Here is a 25,673-nt window from a genome sequence, read left to right as displayed (position 1 = left end):
GGCACAGAGGCGGTTAGCGATGCCCCGCCCGCAACGGAAACATAAACGGGCAGTGGTTTGACAGTCACGGTGCGTTAATGGTGGGGGGGGGGGGCAGTCTGAGCTTGCGGTTTAGTCCATGTGTGAGCCACTAACCCCAAGCCCCCAGGTTGTAGGGTCACGCTCCTTTAGCCGGGAAAGCCTCGCTCAGTCGTCTTTTTCATGATGGTCCTGGCAAGCCTTCGCAGTCAATGTTGTTGTTGCTATGCCTAATGGCAATTTCGTGAACGTATGCGGACGCGGTGAGGTGCAACCCATCGAGCTACGTGCAGGCACGTGTGTGCATGTATTTGTAGCGCACGCGTGTTGCTGTGTGCGTCTGTGCCCGTGGTTACACGCGCGCCGCTTTGGGCGCGCTGCCGTGTGCACGCTTCGGTACGCACGCCCGTCGGAAGCGCGCGCTCGTTGCCGTGTGCGCTCATTCACGTGCACGCGTCGATTGTGCTTTGTCGTACAGAGGCTGTGACGGCGCACGACGTGCAGCGCGTGGCGCGCCGCATGCTCTCCGGAAAGCCGGCCGTGGCGGCGCTGGGCGACCTGTCTGAGCTGCCCCCCTACGAGCATATCCAGCAGGCGCTCGCCTCCAAGGATGGCCGCCTGCCCTACTCCTTCCGCCTCTTCCGGTAGTGGCGGAGAGAGGGAGCTCCGCGGCCCGACCCCGCCGGTGCTGCTCGTGCCCCGCGTGGGACCGGTGGGGGGGCGGTGTGCGGGGAAGCGCCGCTGTCACGTTGGCGCGCACAACGGCACGCTCGCCGGTGAGCGAAAGACGTTTGTTGTTACGGGCGGCGACGGAAACGGGGGCGGGGAAACGGCGGCACGTGGGCCGGACACAGATCACTCAATTGGGATCGTAGGCCGCAGCAATCATCACCCTCTGCTGCGAAACGTTGCGGAAGCAACCGCTATAAGCGGCGTGCGTAGCGAGCCACGACGCATTGCGTTACCGTGCGTGCGTTTACAGGTTCACAATTGTTTAGTGCCCCGTGCCGTCGGCTGTCGAGCTTAAAGTGGGGGCGCGCCGCGAAGACCGAGCGAGCTCCAGAGCGTGCCGCAGAGTGAAAGGGTTGAATCACTGCCACCTGCAGGACGCGCGGAGTGAGAATGCACGCGGGAATCGCCAAGGGATGCGTGCCCTCGTGTGCGTACTATGGGCGCGGTGAAGAGCGGCGTGTACGCGGCAACGTGGTTTTACACGGCGATCGAATGCCGAAGCTGTGCGTACACGAGCGTGTGAAATCAGCTGGTGAGCCAGCCGATTTTTTACTGTACACGCACAGATGTGATTTTGCTGAGCGCACAGCAGAACTTGTAGGCATTTGGCTCCCGGACCTGGTTTGGGTTCCCACGCGATTTAAATCGTCCACCTTCGGCCCACAAAGGCTTGGCTTGTCGTGAAGGCTTTCGGGCGGCACCTGGGCCTCCGCCTCGTGTTTCCCTCATCGCGCTTTGATATCGTTTTTCTCCCAAACGTATTCCACTTGTGCTGTTGGACATCGCGTCATGGATTTTACGGGCTTTCCGTTCAGAACTCTTAGTGAGCAGCTGCCTCGCAACCCCCCCGTGTTAGAGAACGGCTCCAGAAGTTGCCGTCGCAGAACGACTTCTCCACCGCTCGGCACAAGGGGTGCCCAATCACATGCCCTGCAGTGAGTTTAGCATGGAACAAAAAATGCTCAACTTTGCAGAGCAGGAACTACCTTAAATCAAGTCCGTTCGACTTGGGAATCAGGTTTCATCACTGGCGGCTGAAACCGGCATTCTATTGTAATGTTAAATGATTAGCTCATTAAGTTTGGGTCAATAATGTTGGTGAATAATTTTTTTTAAAATATAATTTTCCTGTTTTTACTGCTTTGTGTGGTACTGCTGGAGCCACCGTGGTTGCTCTGAAGTTGTGTCGTGGCACTGTAAGTGACATCATAACAACGCAGCGCGTTCATTCAGCACGGAGGCTTTCACAGCCAATGGTACGAGTCACCATTGACTTTTGCATTAAGCCCCCCTTCACGATTCGGCAAAATGTGTCATTAGGAACCCACCACCACCACTACTACCCACCCGATTCCGAATTTCTGGATCTTGATGCAGTCGCAAGCGAAAAACGTCACATCCTCTTAAGTCGCTGCTGAAACGATAAGAATCGGAGCATTCTTACAATGCTTGTACACCGTGTGGCAAACATTTTTTTTGCCTCCGTCAGGTGATTGGGGGGGGGGGGTATTACGATACAGATTTGGTTAGGTCATTACGTGGACTAAGGCAAAAAAAGGAATGACGAATAAATTTCATGTGTTTTGTAACAAACAATTCCCATACTCTGTGGGCGAGTTTGCTCGTTTGTTGCTGCAAAGAAAGGAAGTGTTCAGAACGTGATGCGTTGGTACGGTCACACGGTTGTTAATGTGTTAAACGAGCAGGCCGACGTGGTGTGGCAGCTGTAAACGTGAAAACAGTGTTTTGTGCGTCACGTTTCCGTTGCGTTAGGGTTTAGTTTTAAGGCTGCAGGAACGTTTGATTCGATGTCGGGATATTAACGTTGTAGCTCGTGACCTTATATTGTACCCACCCATGGCTACGCGAGTATTTTTTATTTTAAAACGTTCTTTCACTGGAATACAAAGGAGACGGTTACACACAGGAAGCCGTATTTGCAGCCTGACATTGGTGCCGAAACGAGTAAAAAAAAGTGGGCCAGACATCGTGCTTTTGAAGCTGTGCCGCATCATCACCGGAGCTCAGCAGCTCGCGAACTTCAAATCGGCGTGGCTATCGGCACCAGCTCTTGGGCGAGCGGCGTAGCTATGGAGTGCGTATGCAGGCGGTGGCAGTCCACTGAGGCCCATGGGGTTGAAGGGGCCCAGGTGCCGGGCTATGAAGGGAGTGGGGGGGGGCCCATTTAATTCCTTGAATCCAGAGCCCAGACTACAAAGTTTAGTCACCCCACTTTACCAAGCAGTACGTGTGTATAAACATGTGAGTACAAAGCGTGGAAGAGTAGGCCAAATGCTCTCGAGCAGGGCTCCCTCTCGCGATGGGCCCGACGTGCGATCTCGTGGTCAAACATGTTTGGGAATGGCTACTTTTAAAGGATGATGTTTGAAACCGTTGGTAATTGAGTTGTCGCACCATATGTAGGTGCGGGGGAAGGATAAACTAAACACAGAAATAAGTTCTAAAGAAATTAGTTTGTCAATCTAGATAATTTAAAAGTCCATAGTTCCAGTGGGTTCCTAAAATCGGAAGAGCGTTCCAGATAACCACAGAATCGCATCCGAAAGCGCGATGTGGCGACTCTTTAATTGCAGTGTCTGTCGGTTACAATTTCATGAAGCGTCGCTGCCGACACGAGCGCTGGCTACCACCATGCGCCCGTTTGTGCGTTCAGTTTGTGTTGTTGCCAGCACGATGTGTGTGATGTACATGCACGCAAAGCTGTTTTGTGCAGCATGTGGAGAAAAATCAACATTAAAAGGAAAGAAACACCAAAATTGTCCTGTCCTTTCATCAATAATAAAACGTATAACATGCACAATTTCTCAAACAAACTAAAGTTTGAGTATGACCTCAATCTGAATATTTATTTTACTGGAAGAATCCGATGAGCTATAACGCTGTGCGACGGGTGGAGGAGGGTGTACAACACACATTTTACTTAACACGATATGACCCAAAACTCAATTACGAATCATTGTTCCAGAGCATCTGACGTATTAAGGTCAAGTTCTTGTTGGGTATGTGCAGGAAGTCACAGCTGCTACAGCACAGCATGCCATAGGTGGGGGAGGGTGGCTAGGAATCGCGAACCTCATTACCAGCAGCGCTCCGACCGGCCATGACAATGGGACGTGTAAGAGTAAGAGCTTTTCATCAGGCGGCCGGTTGGGCTAGAGGTCAGAGACCATTGAGCTGGAACCGTGTGAGTTCGAATCCGGGTTCCAGCCACCTGTGATGAAGCCTAAAGTCTCAAATGTAGCGAGTTGGTGGACCTTAGCCGAGATAACCAATTACTGCACAAAAATAAATCTGCATTAAATGTAGTTCTGCACTTAATTTGGCAAACTTCCAGCGCTGAGAATTTAAAGTACTGGTTTGTCATGCGACGGATAATACTGTGACGGCGGGCGGGAAAATGCTGCCAACAGCTGCATGGATCAGTGGTCACTTGGAGGTGTCTCAGAGGTAGCTCTGTGATATCCACTTCCGCAGGACGTTCTATAACACGAAGGGGGTTGCACGGCTCTGCGAGAGACCCAAATGAACGCTTTGTATCATCACGTGACTCGGATAACACATTAGTAATACAACTGGGGGAATAAAAAAAAAAGGACAAAACATGTCAAAGGCCTTGCAACCGTTTAGTGTCCTCATCGGCACAAGCGTTCGTTCGCATCTCGCGTTCACAGCGTGCGCACAAATGCCGGCAGGCGGTCACATCCACAAACAGCGGAAACTCAAATCCATCCCCGTTTCTCAGCGCGCAAGAAAACACACACGGTTACGTCCCCCGAGTGGCAACACGCCACGCCAATCACAAAGCCGCCGCCGCAGCAGCAGCAGCAGCAAGCGACAACTTGGGTTCACCGCTAAAATCTCGCCGGCGACAATTACGTGACTTTCGGTAAAGTCACGTAGGTCGAAAAATAAACCAAAATAGATCACGTTTCGATCGCAACACAAGCGGTCGTCCTCGGACGGAAAAAATAATCCAGCAGTGGGTTCAGCAGTTCCACTGCTGGATTATTTTTTTCGAAACGTGATATTTTTGATTTTGTTTAATGTTTCTACCTACATTACTTTACCGAAAGAACCAAAGAGTATGGATTCCTGCAGTCACGAAAGCTTCAAATAAGACAATTATACACTTTGCACGGCGGAGCGTGTGCCCGAGTTTATCTTAGTCCGTGTGACAGAGCAGCATTTGGTACCGCGGTGTGACGGCAATGTTTAGCGAGACCAATCTCTATACGCAGCCAATTTAAGTGGATTTTGGCTCGCAATGCTCGGCGTTCTTTGGGATGCAATTTCACCGCAATGACAGTATAAAACGAAATTATTATAAAATAACTAAAGTTTTGCCATCATCTCGGGTGGTGCCAGCAAGTGACATGCTCTGCAGTCTGGGCCAATGGACTGAAATTGCACGAGACTTCTTCCCAGGCTCGCCACTGCATCGCGCGTGTTCAGATGCCTTTCTGCGGCTGTCTGGAACACTCTTCCAATATGAGGAAACCACTGGAGTTATGCACTTTTAAATAACCTACAATAAAAGCTCATTTCTTTAGAACTGCTTTTTGTTTATAGCGTGACCTTCCCCCCCCCCGCACCTCTGATTAGCATGGTTGGCTACGTACGGTGCGAAAGAAGTTCTACACACAAGCTTGTCGCGAACAAAGCAACGGGTTACGTTCTTTGCATTTCACGTTGCCGAGACGTTAGCAAGCCAGCAATCCACAACGAGCGAGGGCCAACTCCAGTGACACTGAGCGAGGGCCACGTTGTGCGTTACGCAAACTCCGTTTTAAGTGACACGCGCCACGATATCCCAATGTAAACACCGTATTGTTGCATTGGAGGGCACAAGCCGGCTCGTGTTTTCCAAACCGTAGCTCAAGTCAAGTCAGCTGACGTGCACGACGGCTGTTCTACAACCTGGCAGCAGGGCACGTGTTTACTCTCCACTCGCCAAACAGACATGATTTATTGCAGCAAATTAAGAAAATGTTAAATCCGAACGAACTGAAACTTTATTAAAACCAACATCTGTCCGCAAGTTAACGCCGTCTTTGACAAACCGTCGGCGTAGCGAAGCGCACGCGTTGAACTGCATGCGGAGTGTTAGATTGCAGTTAGACTTAAAGGTTGTTGATGTATTCGTGTGGCGAGTCTCGAGGCGTCAGCGGCACGAACAGGCGGCCGCTTGTTTTAACCGTATGAAAGCGTTGCTACTGCCGAGGCTTTTGCGAGGGGCCGAGCTGTACGCCTCTTCAGATGCGTTTTTGGCTCAAGCCACCCGTTTTCAGTATCCCGAAGAAAGCTCCCGGCACGCGTGTCGCAAAACGTCGGACGCCACACAGCGCCACCCAAAAACCACATCGGAGAACTCGAGCAAAAAATTAACACGCCAGCAGCAGCAGCAGCAGCTACAGTACACACTGCGCCGTCCGAGCACATTGAACGTGGAAACATCCCCCCGTGGGATGAATGTTCATTTGAACCCGTTTAACGTCGCAGCCAGTTAACAGCGCCCTGCGGTTAGTTTTACAGACGGTCCTCAGGGCACAAAAAAGAAAATAAGCCGTGGCACTACATCGACTCGAAATTGATTCGCTTTCACATCCAGTTATCGTCGAGATGAACCACAGCTCCGGTGGCGCCGATCCGCCGCTCGTCGATATTTCACCGCGGCGAAATTTTTATTTCTGCTTCTTATCTACAATCCACAGCTGAACGCAAAACACGGAACGTTTTCCTTGGACTCGATTACAGACGTTGAAATTGTGGATATTTTTTTTTATCGTCACGTCGGTTTTAATTCACAGCGAGGCTAAAAGTTAATGTTTGGCTATTTCTGGCTGAAAATCAGTTATGTTGCGAGGTTTTGGAAGTAAAACAAACGTTAATTGTTAGATTTTAGCATGACCCATCCCCTTTGTATGACACCCGCTGGTTAGGTGACCTATCCGCTCTGTCTCCCATAGGCTTGTTCAATACTGATCACAATCATACTCGGGAGCCGTGTGTGAGGAGTGCGCACATGTGGCAGGTTTGTGGTCACGTGTGCGCACAGGTCTGGGAACCAAAATGGAACCAATGTACTCCTGGCAGGTCATCAATGACGTTACACAATCGCCGCTCCACTTCGTTTAGGGCAACGATTCGCAATTCCAATCCATTTATTTACTGCAAATCGACAGAGCTCCGTATATACAGTGAGGGAAACAAGTATTTGATCCCCTGCTGATTTTGTACGTTTGCCCACTGACAAAGAAATGATCAGTCTATATTTTTAATGGTAGGTTTATTTGAACAGTGAGAGACAGAATAACAACAAAATCCAGAAAAACGCATGTCAAAAATGTTATAAATTGATTTGCATTTTAATGAGGGAAATAAGTATTTGACCCCCTCTCAATCAGAAAGATTTCTGTCTCCCAGGTGTCTTTTATACAGGTAACGAGCTGAGATTAGGAGCGCACTCTTAAAGGGAGTGCTCCTAATCTCAGTTTGTTATCTGTATAAAAGACACCTGTCCACAGAAGCAATCAATCAATCAGATTCCAAACTCTCCACCATGGCCAAGACCAAATAGCTCTCCAAGGATGTCAGGGACAAGATTGTAGACCTACACAATGCTGGAATGGGCAACAAGACCATTGCCAAGCAGCTTGGTGAGAAGGTGACAACAGTTGGTGCGATTATTCGCAAATGGAAGAAACACAAAAGAACTTTCAATCTCCCTCGGCCTGGGGCTCCATGCAAGATCTCACCTCGTGGAGTTGCAATGATCATGAGAACGGTGAGGAATCAGCCCAGAACCACACGGGAGTATCTTATCAATGATCTCAAGGCAGCTGGGACCATAGTCACCAAGAAAACAATTGGTAACACTACGCCGTGAAGGACTGAAATCCTGCAGCGCCCGCAAGGTCCCCCTGCTCAAGAAAGCACATATACATGCCCGTCTGAAGTTTGGCAATGAACATCTGAGTGATTCAGAGGACAACTGGGTGAAGGTGTTGTGGTCAGATGAGACCAAAATGGAGCTCTTTGGCATCAACTCAACTCGCCGTGTTTGGAGGAGGAATACTGCCTATGACCCCAAGCACACCATCCCCACCGTCAAACATAGAGGTGGAAACATTATTCTTTGGGGGTGTTTTTCTGCTAAGGGGACAGGACAACTTCACCGCATCAAAGGGACGATGGACGGGGCCATGTACCGTCAAATCTTGGGTGAGAACCTCCTTCCCTCAGCCAGGGCATTGAAAATGGGTCGTGGATGGGTATTCCAGCATGACAATGACCCAAAACACACGGTCAAGGCAACAAAGGAGTGGCTCAAGAAGAAGGTCCTGGAGTGGCCTAGCCAGTCTCCAGACCTTAATCCCATAGAAAATCTGTGGAGGGAGCTGAAGGTTCGAGTTGCCAAACGTCAGCATCTAAAATCTTAATGACTTGGAGAAGATCTGCAAAGAGGAGTGGGACAAAATCCCACTTGAGATGTGTGCAAACCTGGTGGCCAACTACAAGAAACGTCTGACCTCTGTGATTGTCTACAAGGGTTTTGCCACCAAGTACTAAGTCATGTTTTGCAGAGGGGTCAAATACTTATTTCCCTCATGAAAATGCAAATCAATTTATAACATTTTTGACATGCGTTTTTCTGGATTTTGTTATTCTGTCTCTCACTGTTCAAATAAACCTACCATTGACAAAGAAATGATCAGTCTATAATTTTAGTGGGCAAACATACAAAATCAGCAGGGGATCAAATACTTTTTTCCCTCACTGTAGATTATGGGATCAACGCTGTCTACTGCTGTGAACATTTTTGAGTGGAATTGCAATTTTCACCAGCCCAAGATTATCTTCCCGAATCATCATCATGATCATCAGCCATGGTCAAGGCCTCCCCAAGCCACCACCACCGCCACTCCCTCTCGAGGTCCTGCAATGTAATAAATACCGGTTTGAATTAGTCCAGCGTCTAAACGCCATGCTGCACAAGTTGGCGGTGGGACGTTGTGCTCTTCAAGACACCGTCGCTTCCAAGAGGGATTTTTTTTGAAAGATTTCACCACGAACCAGAAGGGTCATATTGCAGCATGGCCGTCAGCTTCCCGGTCTCCTGTTGTACTTTCAGAAAAACGGAACGTCACGCATCACGGACGCTCGCAAAGAAACCAAAACTGGGCATTCGTCTTTTTCATAATTTTGCGGAAGGACCTTGGGGAGCTTTGCTACAGCCCGTATTAGTGGACGTGATTTTTGAAGGTGGGAAACCCCTAGATTTCATGCCCAGCGTGACACAGCTGACGAGGCCAATAACGTCACAGGCCACGGCCATCACCTCCCGGTCCCCTATTTCTCAACTATATTGGTGTCGAATTAAGCCGCGTTATTGGACAGAAAACCAGCAAAGTAATCGATGACTTTAGATTACTGGATGAGGGCTCGGCTCCTGTGTGGATTTACGTGCCAGGCAAGGGCGTGTGAGCATGACAACTGCACATCACTGCTAGGCTCCTGAAACTATATGATTGGTAATTGAAGCGGTTTCCAAATTACTGTAAACAAGCGGAAGCTGCAAACATGTATTAGTACCCATTCAAAATAACACCGCTTTTGTCATTTCCACCTTCTTGTCACGTAAAAATATATAATCCAACGGTTGGGGAAATTGCCCTCGATTCACAGCAGTCGTAAAGCGAGTTTCCGTCACGGCGAGCACCACTGGCAGAAAGCCCACCCCACCCCCCGACTTATTGAAGTCGTGTTAATATTTAGTTGCCTAGTATTTTTCGGCACTGTTAAACCGTGCACGAGTTCTGTGCCGTGGTCTGTACGTTTGCTCTCAAGTTATTGGTATGAAACGAATGGCACCAGGTGAAGATTCTCAAGACAAAGACGCGGTTAATCAAGACAAATACGAAGCTCTGAAAGCATAAATACTATTTCATTCACTTGAAATAATATCGCAGGACACCACTGGGATAAATGCAGGACTTTGAGACCTTTAGAAAGTTTTTTTTCTACTAAGGCTTACTTTGTCCCTCGACGCAACACTTTTTGCAAACTCTGATTTCGGCTGCCATCAGGCGCGAAGGATAGCTGTGATATTTGGGCCGACGCGTAAACATGTCACACAGCTCCCGGCAGGAGGTGGAGGTTGAGAACGCCAAACTGCGGTGGGATTTCGCGGCCGTGCTGCACCCGTAGCGCTCCGCTGGTCGGTCGTACTGCGTGCCCGCTCCTCTCAGCTCTTCTCTATTCCTCCAGCTCGACTGAGACCCCCCCCCCCCCCCCCCGGAGAAGCTCCCAACGTCGGACGTTGCAACACGCGGCACGATCCGAGAGGGCACATCGGAGCGATCAAAGAGAGCACCCTGCTGTGATCTAGAGGGCCGGGCAGCATGACAACATTGTGGTTCTGGGGTAATTCTGCATCTAGCGTAAACAAGGCGACTCTTACACTTCATGTCAGATTGGCATTCCCTGCAAGCTGAAGTGGGATGGGCTAAGAGGATTGGAGCCTCGTTTGCTTCGGAAACAAATGCTTTATTGTTCCAGAACACAATCATGACAGTATTTATGTACCGAGGTGTGAATTTGGTAAACGATCACACGGACATCGCATTGACGCAAGTTACGATCATGTAATCTTCTTATAAACGGAAATTGACTTTGATGATATGAAGCATTTAAAATACTGGGGCCCTTCACATTTGCAAGCCAGTGCTTTACAGAGGAATAAAACGTCTTACTCCAAACATATCCGGCCCATGCCCAATCCTCCAAACCAAACCCACCACCCGGATTCAACGCAACACTGTCTCCGCGTGGCTCGTGTGGAAATAAACATTGAGTACATCGCTCCACGTCGAGTCGGCTCGTCTCTCTCGCTCGCCTCCAAACAGAAACGTCCGCAGCGCGCGATGCCCACCCAAAGGAGGCGACGTTCTCTGAACTCGCCCGATGCTTTCAACGCGGACAGCTAAGTGGGGGGGGGCCCATTTAATTCCTTGAATCCAGAGCCCAGACTACAAAGTTTAGTCACCCCACTTTACCAAGCAGTACGTGTGTATAAACATGTGAGTACAAAGCGTGGAAGAGTAGGCCAAATGCTCTCGAGCAGGGCTCCCTCTCGCGATGGGCCCGACGTGCGATCTCGTGGTCAAACATGTTTGGGAATGGCTACTTTTAAAGGATGATGTTTGAAACCGTTGGTAATTGAGTTGTCGCACCATATGTAGGTGCGGGGGAAGGATAAACTAAACACAGAAATAAGTTCTAAAGAAATTAGTTTGTCAATCTAGATAATTTAAAAGTCCATAGTTCCAGTGGGTTCCTAAAATCGGAAGAGCGTTCCAGATAACCACAGAATCGCATCCGAAAGCGCGATGTGGCGACTCTTTAATTGCAGTGTCTGTCGGTTACAATTTCATGAAGCGTCGCTGCCGACACGAGCGCTGGCTACCACCATGCGCCCGTTTGTGCGTTCAGTTTGTGTTGTTGCCAGCACGATGTGTGTGATGTACATGCACGCAAAGCTGTTTTGTGCAGCATGTGGAGAAAAATCAACATTAAAAGGAAAGAAACACCAAAATTGTCCTGTCCTTTCATCAATAATAAAACGTATAACATGCACAATTTCTCAAACAAACTAAAGTTTGAGTATGACCTCAATCTGAATATTTATTTTACTGGAAGAATCCGATGAGCTATAACGCTGTGCGACGGGTGGAGGAGGGTGTACAACACACATTTTACTTAACACGATATGACCCAAAACTCAATTACGAATCATTGTTCCAGAGCATCTGACGTATTAAGGTCAAGTTCTTGTTGGGTATGTGCAGGAAGTCACAGCTGCTACAGCACAGCATGCCATAGGTGGGGGAGGGTGGCTAGGAATCGCGAACCTCATTACCAGCAGCGCTCCGACCGGCCATGACAATGGGACGTGTAAGAGTAAGAGCTTTTCATCAGGCGGCCGGTTGGGCTAGAGGTCAGAGACCATTGAGCTGGAACCGTGTGAGTTCGAATCCGGGTTCCAGCCACCTGTGATGAAGCCTAAAGTCTCAAATGTAGCGAGTTGGTGGACCTTAGCCGAGATAACCAATTACTGCACAAAAATAAATCTGCATTAAATGTAGTTCTGCACTTAATTTGGCAAACTTCCAGCGCTGAGAATTTAAAGTACTGGTTTGTCATGCGACGGATAATACTGTGACGGCGGGCGGGAAAATGCTGCCAACAGCTGCATGGATCAGTGGTCACTTGGAGGTGTCTCAGAGGTAGCTCTGTGATATCCACTTCCGCAGGACGTTCTATAACACGAAGGGGGTTGCACGGCTCTGCGAGAGACCCAAATGAACGCTTTGTATCATCACGTGACTCGGATAACACATTAGTAATACAACTGGGGGAATAAAAAAAAAAGGACAAAACATGTCAAAGGCCTTGCAACCGTTTAGTGTCCTCATCGGCACAAGCGTTCGTTCGCATCTCGCGTTCACAGCGTGCGCACAAATGCCGGCAGGCGGTCACATCCACAAACAGCGGAAACTCAAATCCATCCCCGTTTCTCAGCGCGCAAGAAAACACACACGGTTACGTCCCCCGAGTGGCAACACGCCACGCCAATCACAAAGCCGCCGCCGCAGCAGCAGCAGCAGCAAGCGACAACTTGGGTTCACCGCTAAAATCTCGCCGGCGACAATTACGTGACTTTCGGTAAAGTCACGTAGGTCGAAAAATAAACCAAAATAGATCACGTTTCGATCGCAACACAAGCGGTCGTCCTCGGACGGAAAAAATAATCCAGCAGTGGGTTCAGCAGTTCCACTGCTGGATTATTTTTTTCGAAACGTGATATTTTTGATTTTGTTTAATGTTTCTACCTACATTACTTTACCGAAAGAACCAAAGAGTATGGATTCCTGCAGTCACGAAAGCTTCAAATAAGACAATTATACACTTTGCACGGCGGAGCGTGTGCCCGAGTTTATCTTAGTCCGTGTGACAGAGCAGCATTTGGTACCGCGGTGTGACGGCAATGTTTAGCGAGACCAATCTCTATACGCAGCCAATTTAAGTGGATTTTGGCTCGCAATGCTCGGCGTTCTTTGGGATGCAATTTCACCGCAATGACAGTATAAAACGAAATTATTATAAAATAACTAAAGTTTTGCCATCATCTCGGGTGGTGCCAGCAAGTGACATGCTCTGCAGTCTGGGCCAATGGACTGAAATTGCACGAGACTTCTTCCCAGGCTCGCCACTGCATCGCGCGTGTTCAGATGCCTTTCTGCGGCTGTCTGGAACACTCTTCCAATATGAGGAAACCACTGGAGTTATGCACTTTTAAATAACCTACAATAAAAGCTCATTTCTTTAGAACTGCTTTTTGTTTATAGCGTGACCTTCCCCCCCCCCGCACCTCTGATTAGCATGGTTGGCTACGTACGGTGCGAAAGAAGTTCTACACACAAGCTTGTCGCGAACAAAGCAACGGGTTACGTTCTTTGCATTTCACGTTGCCGAGACGTTAGCAAGCCAGCAATCCACAACGAGCGAGGGCCAACTCCAGTGACACTGAGCGAGGGCCACGTTGTGCGTTACGCAAACTCCGTTTTAAGTGACACGCGCCACGATATCCCAATGTAAACACCGTATTGTTGCATTGGAGGGCACAAGCCGGCTCGTGTTTTCCAAACCGTAGCTCAAGTCAAGTCAGCTGACGTGCACGACGGCTGTTCTACAACCTGGCAGCAGGGCACGTGTTTACTCTCCACTCGCCAAACAGACATGATTTATTGCAGCAAATTAAGAAAATGTTAAATCCGAACGAACTGAAACTTTATTAAAACCAACATCTGTCCGCAAGTTAACGCCGTCTTTGACAAACCGTCGGCGTAGCGAAGCGCACGCGTTGAACTGCATGCGGAGTGTTAGATTGCAGTTAGACTTAAAGGTTGTTGATGTATTCGTGTGGCGAGTCTCGAGGCGTCAGCGGCACGAACAGGCGGCCGCTTGTTTTAACCGTATGAAAGCGTTGCTACTGCCGAGGCTTTTGCGAGGGGCCGAGCTGTACGCCTCTTCAGATGCGTTTTTGGCTCAAGCCACCCGTTTTCAGTATCCCGAAGAAAGCTCCCGGCACGCGTGTCGCAAAACGTCGGACGCCACACAGCGCCACCCAAAAACCACATCGGAGAACTCGAGCAAAAAATTAACACGCCAGCAGCAGCAGCAGCAGCTACAGTACACACTGCGCCGTCCGAGCACATTGAACGTGGAAACATCCCCCCGTGGGATGAATGTTCATTTGAACCCGTTTAACGTCGCAGCCAGTTAACAGCGCCCTGCGGTTAGTTTTACAGACGGTCCTCAGGGCACAAAAAAGAAAATAAGCCGTGGCACTACATCGACTCGAAATTGATTCGCTTTCACATCCAGTTATCGTCGAGATGAACCACAGCTCCGGTGGCGCCGATCCGCCGCTCGTCGATATTTCACCGCGGCGAAATTTTTATTTCTGCTTCTTATCTACAATCCACAGCTGAACGCAAAACACGGAACGTTTTCCTTGGACTCGATTACAGACGTTGAAATTGTGGATATTTTTTTTTATCGTCACGTCGGTTTTAATTCACAGCGAGGCTAAAAGTTAATGTTTGGCTATTTCTGGCTGAAAATCAGTTATGTTGCGAGGTTTTGGAAGTAAAACAAACGTTAATTGTTAGATTTTAGCATGACCCATCCCCTTTGTATGACACCCGCTGGTTAGGTGACCTATCCGCTCTGTCTCCCATAGGCTTGTTCAATACTGATCACAATCATACTCGGGAGCCGTGTGTGAGGAGTGCGCACATGTGGCAGGTTTGTGGTCACGTGTGCGCACAGGTCTGGGAACCAAAATGGAACCAATGTACTCCTGGCAGGTCATCAATGACGTTACACAATCGCCGCTCCACTTCGTTTAGGGCAACGATTCGCAATTCCAATCCATTTATTTACTGCAAATCGACAGAGCTCCGTATATACAGTGAGGGAAACAAGTATTTGATCCCCTGCTGATTTTGTACGTTTGCCCACTGACAAAGAAATGATCAGTCTATATTTTTAATGGTAGGTTTATTTGAACAGTGAGAGACAGAATAACAACAAAATCCAGAAAAACGCATGTCAAAAATGTTATAAATTGATTTGCATTTTAATGAGGGAAATAAGTATTTGACCCCCTCTCAATCAGAAAGATTTCTGTCTCCCAGGTGTCTTTTATACAGGTAACGAGCTGAGATTAGGAGCGCACTCTTAAAGGGAGTGCTCCTAATCTCAGTTTGTTATCTGTATAAAAGACACCTGTCCACAGAAGCAATCAATCAATCAGATTCCAAACTCTCCACCATGGCCAAGACCAAATAGCTCTCCAAGGATGTCAGGGACAAGATTGTAGACCTACACAATGCTGGAATGGGCAACAAGACCATTGCCAAGCAGCTTGGTGAGAAGGTGACAACAGTTGGTGCGATTATTCGCAAATGGAAGAAACACAAAAGAACTTTCAATCTCCCTCGGCCTGGGGCTCCATGCAAGATCTCACCTCGTGGAGTTGCAATGATCATGAGAACGGTGAGGAATCAGCCCAGAACCACACGGGAGTATCTTATCAATGATCTCAAGGCAGCTGGGACCATAGTCACCAAGAAAACAATTGGTAACACTACGCCGTGAAGGACTGAAATCCTGCAGCGCCCGCAAGGTCCCCCTGCTCAAGAAAGCACATATACATGCCCGTCTGAAGTTTGGCAATGAACATCTGAGTGATTCAGAGGACAACTGGGTGAAGGTGTTGTGGTCAGATGAGACCAAAATGGAGCTCTTTGGCATCAACTCAACTCGCCGTGTTTGGAGGAGGAATACTGCCTATGACCCCAAGCACACCATCCCCACCGTCAAACATAGAGGTGGAAACATTATTCTTTGGGGGTGTTTTTCTGCTAAGGGGACAGGACAACTTCACCGCATCAAAGGGACGATGGACGGGGCCATGTACCGTCAAATCTTGGGTGAGAACCTCCTTCCCTCAGCCAGGGCATTGAAAATGGGTCGTGGATGGGTATTCCAGCATGACAATGACCCAAAACACACGGTCAAGGCAACAAAGGAGTGGCTCAAGAAGAAGGTCCTGGAGTGGCCTAGCCAGTCTCCAGACCTTAATCCCATAGAAAATCTGTGGAGGGAGCTGAAGGTTCGAGTTGCCAAACGTCAGCATCTAAAATCTTAATGACTTGGAGAAGATCTGCAAAGAGGAGTGGGACAAAATCCCACTTGAGATGTGTGCAAACCTGGTGGCCAACTACAAGAAACGTCTGACCTCTGTGATTGTCTACAAGGGTTTTGCCACCAAGTACTAAGTCATGTTTTGCAGAGGGGTCAAATACTTATTTCCCTCATGAAAATGCAAATCAATTTATAACATTTTTGACATGCGTTTTTCTGGATTTTGTTATTCTGTCTCTCACTGTTCAAATAAACCTACCATTGACAAAGAAATGATCAGTCTATAATTTTAGTGGGCAAACATACAAAATCAGCAGGGGATCAAATACTTTTTTCCCTCACTGTAGATTATGGGATCAACGCTGTCTACTGCTGTGAACATTTTTGAGTGGAATTGCAATTTTCACCAGCCCAAGATTATCTTCCCGAATCATCATCATGATCATCAGCCATGGTCAAGGCCTCCCCAAGCCACCACCACCGCCACTCCCTCTCGAGGTCCTGCAATGTAATAAATACCGGTTTGAATTAGTCCAGCGTCTAAACGCCATGCTGCACAAGTTGGCGGTGGGACGTTGTGCTCTTCAAGACACCGTCGCTTCCAAGAGGGATTTTTTTTGAAAGATTTCACCACGAACCAGAAGGGTCATATTGCAGCATGGCCGTCAGCTTCCCGGTCTCCTGTTGTACTTTCAGAAAAACGGAACGTCACGCATCACGGACGCTCGCAAAGAAACCAAAACTGGGCATTCGTCTTTTTCATAATTTTGCGGAAGGACCTTGGGGAGCTTTGCTACAGCCCGTATTAGTGGACGTGATTTTTGAAGGTGGGAAACCCCTAGATTTCATGCCCAGCGTGACACAGCTGACGAGGCCAATAACGTCACAGGCCACGGCCATCACCTCCCGGTCCCCTATTTCTCAACTATATTGGTGTCGAATTAAGCCGCGTTATTGGACAGAAAACCAGCAAAGTAATCGATGACTTTAGATTACTGGATGAGGGCTCGGCTCCTGTGTGGATTTACGTGCCAGGCAAGGGCGTGTGAGCATGACAACTGCACATCACTGCTAGGCTCCTGAAACTATATGATTGGTAATTGAAGCGGTTTCCAAATTACTGTAAACAAGCGGAAGCTGCAAACATGTATTAGTACCCATTCAAAATAACACCGCTTTTGTCATTTCCACCTTCTTGTCACGTAAAAATATATAATCCAACGGTTGGGGAAATTGCCCTCGATTCACAGCAGTCGTAAAGCGAGTTTCCGTCACGGCGAGCACCACTGGCAGAAAGCCCACCCCACCCCCCGACTTATTGAAGTCGTGTTAATATTTAGTTGCCTAGTATTTTTCGGCACTGTTAAACCGTGCACGAGTTCTGTGCCGTGGTCTGTACGTTTGCTCTCAAGTTATTGGTATGAAACGAATGGCACCAGGTGAAGATTCTCAAGACAAAGACGCGGTTAATCAAGACAAATACGAAGCTCTGAAAGCATAAATACTATTTCATTCACTTGAAATAATATCGCAGGACACCACTGGGATAAATGCAGGACTTTGAGACCTTTAGAAAGTTTTTTTTCTACTAAGGCTTACTTTGTCCCTCGACGCAACACTTTTTGCAAACTCTGATTTCGGCTGCCATCAGGCGCGAAGGATAGCTGTGATATTTGGGCCGACGCGTAAACATGTCACACAGCTCCCGGCAGGAGGTGGAGGTTGAGAACGCCAAACTGCGGTGGGATTTCGCGGCCGTGCTGCACCCGTAGCGCTCCGCTGGTCGGTCGTACTGCGTGCCCGCTCCTCTCAGCTCTTCTCTATTCCTCCAGCTCGACTGAGACCCCCCCCCCCCCCCCCCCGGAGAAGCTCCCAACGTCGGACGTTGCAACACGCGGCACGATCCGAGAGGGCACATCGGAGCGATCAAAGAGAGCACCCTGCTGTGATCTAGAGGGCCGGGCAGCATGACAACATTGTGGTTCTGGGGTAATTCTGCATCTAGCGTAAACAAGGCGACTCTTACACTTCATGTCAGATTGGCATTCCCTGCAAGCTGAAGTGGGATGGGCTAAGAGGATTGGAGCCTCGTTTGCTTCGGAAACAAATGCTTTATTGTTCCAGAACACAATCATGACAGTATTTATGTACCGAGGTGTGAATTTGGTAAACGATCACACGGACATCGCATTGACGCAAGTTACGATCATGTAATCTTCTTATAAACGGAAATTGACTTTGATGATATGAAGCATTTAAAATACTGGGGCCCTTCACATTTGCAAGCCAGTGCTTTACAGAGGAATAAAACGTCTTACTCCAAACATATCCGGCCCATGCCCAATCCTCCAAACCAAACCCACCACCCGGATTCAACGCAACACTGTCTCCGCGTGGCTCGTGTGGAAATAAACATTGAGTACATCGCTCCACGTCGAGTCGGCTCGTCTCTCTCGCTCGCCTCCAAACAGAAACGTCCGCAGCGCGCGATGCCCACCCAAAGGAGGCGACGTTCTCTGAACTCGCCCGATGCTTTCAACGCGGACAGCTAAAACATCGAACGATTATCGCAACGTCGCGAAGGGGCAGCTAACGGAGCGGTTGGGCTGCCGACTTACGGACTCGTTAAGGCATCTCGGGGGGGGGGGGGGGGGGTGGGGGGCAGGACAGAATAGACGCAAGCACAGAGAAATAACGCTGCACGTGCAGACAAACAAACGTGAGCCGGGCCAGGTTTTCCCCAGACGCCCTCAAACTTATTTTGATTTTTTTGCGGCCAATAACGGATAAAACACCCGACTACGGCAGAGCACTGCCGTCGCCCAGAAGCGTCGCGTTTACCGCCAGAACGTGCGCCCGTCGCGGGCGTTTCTCTTCGGGCGCTGCGGAAAACGTGAGCGGGCTCATCGCGTCGCAGCGACTGCGGCGGCGGCAGCTGGGCACCGCTTCTGAACGTGTCCACCGAGAGAACGCGCGGCGGCGTGTGGCCACACGCACGAGCGAATGGGCGGGAGGGCGAGCGGAAGGGCGAGCGGAAGGGCGAGCGGGCGGGCAAGTGAACCGCAAGAGCGGTCGCGCGCCCATCTTTCGCCGCCGTCGCCGCCGTCGCCGCCGCCGCTCACCACTTCTTCTTGTGCGCGTCCATGGACACGCCGCCGGGCCCCAGCGCGACCAGCAGCAGCAGGCCGCCGATGACCGACTGCGTCTGGAAGAAGTCGTACTTCATGTAGTCGTGCATGGCTTTGTTGCTGGACACGGTCCAGAAGGGGTGCATGTAGACGTTCATGGCGAGCAGCCACAGCACCAGCGTGAGCGCCGCCAGCTTGGTCTTGAAGCCCACGGCCACCAGCAGCATGAGGGCCGTGCCCACCAGATCCTGCACGATCTGGGGGGGCGCGGGATCGGTCGACAGGCAGAGCGTCGGGGGGGGGGGGGGGGGGCGTGCGACGATGCATCGGTTAAAATTTATTTTCTCGCAACGCACACAGAGCGTCATTTGCGCAAGCAGCCGTGCTGTTCGGCCAATGGCGTAGCCAACGAGTGTGCAGGCAGTGCAGCTGCACTGGCGCCCACTGACCAGAGGGGTCTGGGCGCAGGGCTGTAAAGAGCAGGGAAACTGGACAGGGTGGGATGGCCCATTTTGATTCCTAGCACCAGGGCCCATGTCAACCATGCAACGCGCTCAGTGCGGCCTTTCCATTTTACCAAAGAGCAAATGCATTTAAACATGTTAGTGCAAAGTGTGGAAGAAATGACAAAATACCATCAAGAGGGGCTCAATAAGGCTCCCTCTAGTCCAGGCCCTTCCACTAGCAGTGGAGTGAGCAAGCAATTGCAGGGCTGCACCTTAACTTTGTATAAGGGTGGGGTGGTGTGGAAGTGCAGAGGCAGTGCAGTTCGTGTGGTTCGTTATCAATTCAGTAGACCCAAGTTTGCTTCTTGGCCACGGTAAAAATAAGTCACTGAACTCCCGCTTGACAATTACACCGCGCCAAACAACCAAGAGCTCTCACATCTACGTGCTCGCAGCTTTGTGCAGCCGGAAGAACCCTTGGGACACAAACAGGGAACGCGAGGGAATGGACGTACGGAGAAGAAGCTGGCCTCGAAGTTGAGCAGGGTCATGAACATGAGTGTGAGCAGCACGCGACCTCCCAGCTGCATGTACTGCTTGGGGGAGTTCTCCCCCATGGTGGGCACCCCCGCGAACATGCTGCGTCCGTCCGAGCGGTTCTCCGCCAGCAGCAGCAGCAGCCCCCCGCCCAGCGCCAGGTTCCTGGTCACACAGCAGCAAAGGCGAGAGAGAGAGGAGTCTCTTTCGTACGGCATTCGAATAAAGCAACGGATAGCGTCAGGGGCGGAGCCAGGGGGGGTGACAGGGATGACATTCTGCGTATGAGTGTACGACACTCGGTCTGGCGGACTCCGTGAGGCTGCTTTGTCAGAGTGTGTCGCCAACCGATGGCGTCTAGTTCAACAGCCTGACTCTCTAATCATTCTTGAAATTAAAATTTGTTGAATGTCACCCAGGCCTGAAATCCTGGCTCCGCCCCTGGATAGGGTGCAAAACTGTGCATGTGGCGAGCCTAACAGAGAGGGAGGGTCCCTGTTGCCTTTCAACATAGGGCAGTCCGGTATTGGTTCAAGCGAGCCTGACTTTGCCGACGAGACACTGAACGTGGAAACTGGAGTTGTTGCTTGCGTAGAACCAATGCTGCTGAAAAGATGTTTGGCAAGTGGGTTGTGATAAAAAAAAAAAATCACATAGAGAAATAAATATGGGAACGTGGCGTTAGATTTGCAAGGGAAGCGTGAGGACATGCCGAGGTTATGTAGGGGACACGGGACCACACTCAAGAAAAATCTATAAAGGCGCCTGGAACGAAGATGCAAAAAAGGAGGCAGAGGATTGGAGGAGTCCTGAAGGGGAAATATTTGGCGGCAACTTCTAAAATGTTTCAGCAAGTTCAGGGAGAGAGAAGGTATAGAAGGGGTGTGTCGTGGTGTACGTGGTGGGGTGAATAAATGCTTGACCAGAGGACTTCCGTCGTGTGGACTCAACAAGCATTGACATCGTGTACCTCATCAGGAAATGCGCGTCCCACAGTATGTTGTAGGCGAGCGTCTGCAGGGCGATGATCACAAAGAGGCCGTAGCAGGCGTACGACACAAAGTTTCTGCTGAGCACGAGGACGCAGCCACCTTTAAAAAGAAACACGGCATCCGCGGTGTCAGTTCACACCGCCACGGCGCTTGCGACTAATCCTCAACGCCGCGGACCCGCCGGCCATTCTCTTACGTAAGCGCGAGCAATATTTAGCAGAGGACGCGCTATTTCCGTTTCACATGGAAGGCTCGTCCCTGGTTGAGAGCTGAAACACCTATCACTGAAACAAACGTTCGGTTTAACTGAGAATTCTGGACAGTGATGTCACGGGGCAAGCAGCCTATCACGCGCAAAGCTCACGCACAAACTTGTCCGGACCACGCACGATCTCGTCAGATGTTGGAACGTAAGCGAGGTTGAACCAGCACCGCGCATGGATGTGCGATTTACTGGACATCTGTGAAAAAGAGCTTTTTATCTCATCGGATTCCTCCAGTATAAATTAAAATTCTGATCATGACGCAAACAGGTTTTGTAAGTTTCAGGACTAAGTGGTAGACGGCAGAGCAAAGTGCTGCAAAACTTATTCATATGCTCCCATGTCTACGCTCACCATATTAACCAACCCACATAGACCCTGCACTGAGGAGAAAATGAAATTCGTCCCTGGAATTCATCTAAACTTTCTCCCCCCCCCCCCTTTTATCTCAGTTCCTATCGTCCTGTCTCTCCCCGCCACCAACCATCACCACCACGGCATTGCAGCCACCACCGCAGCTGCTACCGCATCATCGTCGGCGTCAGGAGGGCGCCGCCCGGTCCTCTTACTGAGCTGCCCCACGAGGTTGATGAAGACGAAGAGCGAGGCGAGCACGAAGCCGGCGCCCCACATGCGGTCGATGTAGTCCCTCTGGAGGCTCCACTGGAACCACATGCGCACGCCATCCTCCAGGAAGGTGCTCACCAGGCAGAGCCGTGCCAGGTGCGGGAGGTAGTGCTTCGTTACCCTCAGGAACTGCGCGCGTGGCAGGAGAGAGACGAGGTGGTGCCAACCTCCTTCAAACCATTTCTCTCCACGCGACACCGCGAGATTTCTTTCTTTGATATTAAAGGACGCCGGCCAACGTCGGGGTGGGTGAGTGGGTGGGGGGGAAAGCTCAAGAGACGCATTCATCTCACACCGTGAGAGTGAGAATTATTTTGCCATGTACGTGGCGTATTACCTGGCATGAGCCAATTGTCCGGAATGCGCCCGCTCTCTTCAAGATCTCGGAAGCCGGGCGGATTTTAGCGTGCTTATTTGCTTGGATGGGCGACCACCATGCGCGGCAGGTGTTATAGGCTGCTACGGGGCTACGTGCAAAGCACCGTAGCAATATCCATTATTGTACTGTACTTCCACCTTCTCACATCTGAGCTCTCCAAGTTCACCGACCCTCACTGACTAGCGTAGTTAAGTATGGTTAAACAGCCCCTACAAACCTGCGTGACGTTGGGGAGGCTGCGAGGTTTCCAGGATATTGCAATGTAGCAAATGGAGACTACAAAAATGGATGGTGAAGCCATCTCCATGGACCTTTGAGTATTATTCTCTCATATGCAGGAGTTTGCTCCAGGTACAGTACTGCACAGTTTCCTTCCACATGTAAAACCATTCTCAAATGGAATTGGCTGAACACCGAAATGCAAGACCCTCCTGTAAAAGGGTCTTGAGGTAACGTTTTTTCTAGATATATGGTTGAGATATTTGCCAAAGATCCCACGTAAATGTAGTCATGGACCGCCTGCACGTACACAAGGACTATGACGGCAAATCAGAAAGCAATTTTAAATCGTAATTTAAAAAAACATTCGTGAACGCTATGCTTATACAGCTGTAAATAACATGTCATCCTCAGGAGTTTTCGTATTAATGTTCCCTGTGTGCATGCAATATGGCTTAAAGCACACAGCACACTCAACAAAAAGGGCAGTGTGATGAACTATTGATGCATAAGTAAATAGCAGTCCGGCCACCAGATGGGTTATCTGATATTCTGGTCCATAGCAACAACACTGGCCGGACAGGTGAAAGTTCTGTTTGCAAAATGCCAGGCAATTGGTCTTCAGCGAGTACAGCCATGGCGCCGACGAATGTCTCACGTTGTTAAACATAACATTATATCTCTGGATTATGCACCAGATTTGCAGACTGCAAATGTACAAGCACATTTACAACCATTCTTTGTATCCACTGCTGGACGAGGAGCTCCCCAAGCCGTGTGGGGATTCGTCCACGCTTGCAGCAGAGCCATGGATTTTGCTGCACAGAGAACTCCTCTGCTGCCCACCACACAGCCCCTCAAGCCCTACGGCAACCTGCTTTGCGCACGGTGCACACCCATCGAAGCACTGCCGATACTCAACGCCTGCTTAGCTCTCCCAAGGTCTGATGAGGTTGGTCGCATTCAAAGTGATTTGGCCGTAGGCTTTCCTGATAACAGTCCAAGTTAACTGTATTTTACCATCATAATTGATAATCACCAGCCATTACAAAGTGGAGTGCCAAAGGATAGCGATGTGCTTCTTGTAATTATTCGCACACATATAATCTACAGTCCTATATTCCAATAAGTGATTTTTTATATAATTGTATTTTATGTTCTGAGATGTAAGCAAAAATTACTCCTCCAGCCTCAGGTCTTTCTACGGATTAAAATGACGATACGACTGATTAATAAGAATGAGAACAGCACGAGAAACGAAGCCGTATGTGTGGAAAGAGTTTTAACACGTGTGCAAATGCCACGCACCCGGCCATATGGTAACAGGAAAGACAAACTTCCCATACCACCATCAGTGTTCACTTCACTCACTCAATGAGTGATTCATTCCCGTTTCGACTTTGAACATTCACTGTATTGTTAAGCCAATTATTTTTAAACCTCTGCCCTTTTAAACCAGAATATATCCCGATTGAGCCATTGCAATGGTGCCATTCATTTGTCTCACACAGCATTGCAACCTTTACCGTAAGATTTCGGGCCGCAGAAGCAGATACCTTTGAGATAATTTCTAGCGAGTGACCTCTGGTCCACACACAGCAAAGGGGCATTCTCTCCCACCCATAACCCTTTTGAGAGTAATGTTCGTCGCATGTACAAACCCATATATTTTTTCCCAGACATGGAATTTATTAGAAGTGCAGACCCAAACTTAATTGCGATGACATACATGTCAACCACTTATCAGTGTCCTACTTTATTACACACCAATTCGGACTCTATTGGTCACCCCGTGTCCTTACAAATCTCAACGTTCAACCTACAAAGTCCCATCACACGGGAGATACACAAAAAGACGCATTTTTTTAAACTCACGCGCACCTCAAGACGAGAGAGAGAGCCTTAACATTTCCTCTCGCCCCACATCGGTTGGCACCGTTTTACATTTAAGGAGAATTAATGTACGTGGGGGGGGGGGGAGATTAACTGGTTTTAAATACAGCGATTTCCTGCTCAGTTTGTTTTACATCCGAGACGGGTGCTCATTTACCGTCTACAGGAGCGAGCCGGTGGGTGGTAATTCCACATGCCTATGGCGGGTCTTATCTATAGCTCAACTAACTGTTGACTTTCCAACAATAGTTGTTGCTCTTTCAGGAGTTGAGAAGACGCTTGCCCCAGTGCGGGAGAGAGGAGCCGAACACGAATTGAATTTAAAACGACTCCCGATGGAACGGCGTCAATTTAATACTGAACGGGCCCAATTGCGTCAGATTTCAAAAGCTAAGCAGAGGGTTCGATCCTGAGTTGCACTTGGAAGCGAGACCGTCGCGTAATGGAGCGCGTGGTGTTGATTGTAGGCTTGGGTCTGTCAGGTGGCTTGATGGATTCGTGAATCTATCTGTGCAGCGCTGCGTGCGTCTATGCCCTAATAAAAATGAATGAGTAGCGGGCAGCAGAGGGCAGTGCAGCATAATCAACTTTTGCGCCGTTACGGTACTGTACGTGAATGCTCCCCCCGCCTTCACCAACACACACGGACTAGCGTGGTGAAGTATGGTCAAACAAGCCCTCGCACACCGACTGGGCCGTGGGGAGGACGCTATCGAGCCAGCAGTTGACAAGACAGTGGCCGACGACTGTTGAAACCCCAACGTTGACTTCGTGAAGTAAAGACGCGAACCGGGGGAGCCCAAATCTGCGAGTGGAGAAGTAGGCACGAGGAGTTTGATGAGGATGCTGATGAGCTCCCTTACCTGGTCAGCCACGTCCTCAGCGCGGGACATCACGTCCGTGTTACCCTGCATCTCTGCACTCGTCTCAAGCAGCGGCGACGACGACGACGCGGGGCACGGGGAGTCTCTTTCAGCACCGCTCCGGGACCCCTTTCCTCGACTCCACAGCAGCTGCTGGGGGTAGGGAGGGCAGCAGGCAGCAACGCTTCGCCCAAGGAGCGATCGGGCGATATAATGTAACGGGCGCTGTCCGAAACAACGAAGCAGCGTCCGCCATCTTACGTGAGGCAACCGCCCCCACAC

The 25,673-nt window shown here is 49.7% G+C and overlaps 2 protein-coding genes across 2 annotated transcripts in view; one reads left to right on the top strand and one right to left on the bottom strand.

Moving 5' to 3' along the window:
- Nucleotides 1-18,706, top strand: part of PMPCA (peptidase, mitochondrial processing subunit alpha) — a 30,052-nt gene extending 11,346 nt beyond the window's left edge. The window contains exon 14 of the mRNA XM_032973064.2: nt 497-18,706. Coding sequence (XP_032828955.1) covers nt 497-666 — 170 coding nt within the window. The 3' untranslated portion in view covers nt 667-18,706. The remainder of the gene's footprint in view (nt 1-496) is intronic.
- SURF4 (surfeit 4) lies at nt 18,136-25,673 on the bottom strand. Its single transcript, XM_032973065.2, has 5 exons — nt 25,392-25,673; nt 21,980-22,166; nt 21,126-21,246; nt 20,134-20,320; nt 18,136-19,429 (listed from the first exon to the last, which is right to left on the bottom strand). Exons 1-5 carry the CDS (start codon nt 25,440-25,442, stop codon nt 19,163-19,165), a joined length of 813 nt encoding a protein of 270 aa, XP_032828956.1. The 5' UTR covers nt 25,443-25,673; the 3' UTR covers nt 18,136-19,162.

The sequence above is a fragment of the Petromyzon marinus genome, chromosome 50 (genome assembly GCF_048934315.1).
Source record: "Petromyzon marinus isolate PM22_M1 ecotype Great Lakes invasive population chromosome 50, UKy_Petmar_22M1.pri1.0, whole genome shotgun sequence".
Taxonomy (NCBI): domain Eukaryota; kingdom Metazoa; phylum Chordata; class Hyperoartia; order Petromyzontiformes; family Petromyzontidae; genus Petromyzon; species Petromyzon marinus.
Note: the sequence above shows the minus strand (reverse complement) of the source record. Positions and strands in the feature narration are given on the sequence as shown.

Coding starts and splice junctions, on each gene's coding strand:
- SURF4 (XM_032973065.2), bottom strand. CDS start 25,442: ATGCAGGGTAACACGGACGTGATGTCCCGCGCTGAGGACGTGGCTGAC. Junction 21,247..21,979: donor CAACCTCGTGGGGCAGCTCA/GTAAGAGGACCG, acceptor TTCTTTTTAAAG/GTGGCTGCGTCCTCGTGCTC. Junction 19,430..20,133: donor TCGAGGCCAGCTTCTTCTCC/GTACGTCCATTC, acceptor GCGCCCCCCCAG/ATCGTGCAGGATCTGGTGGG.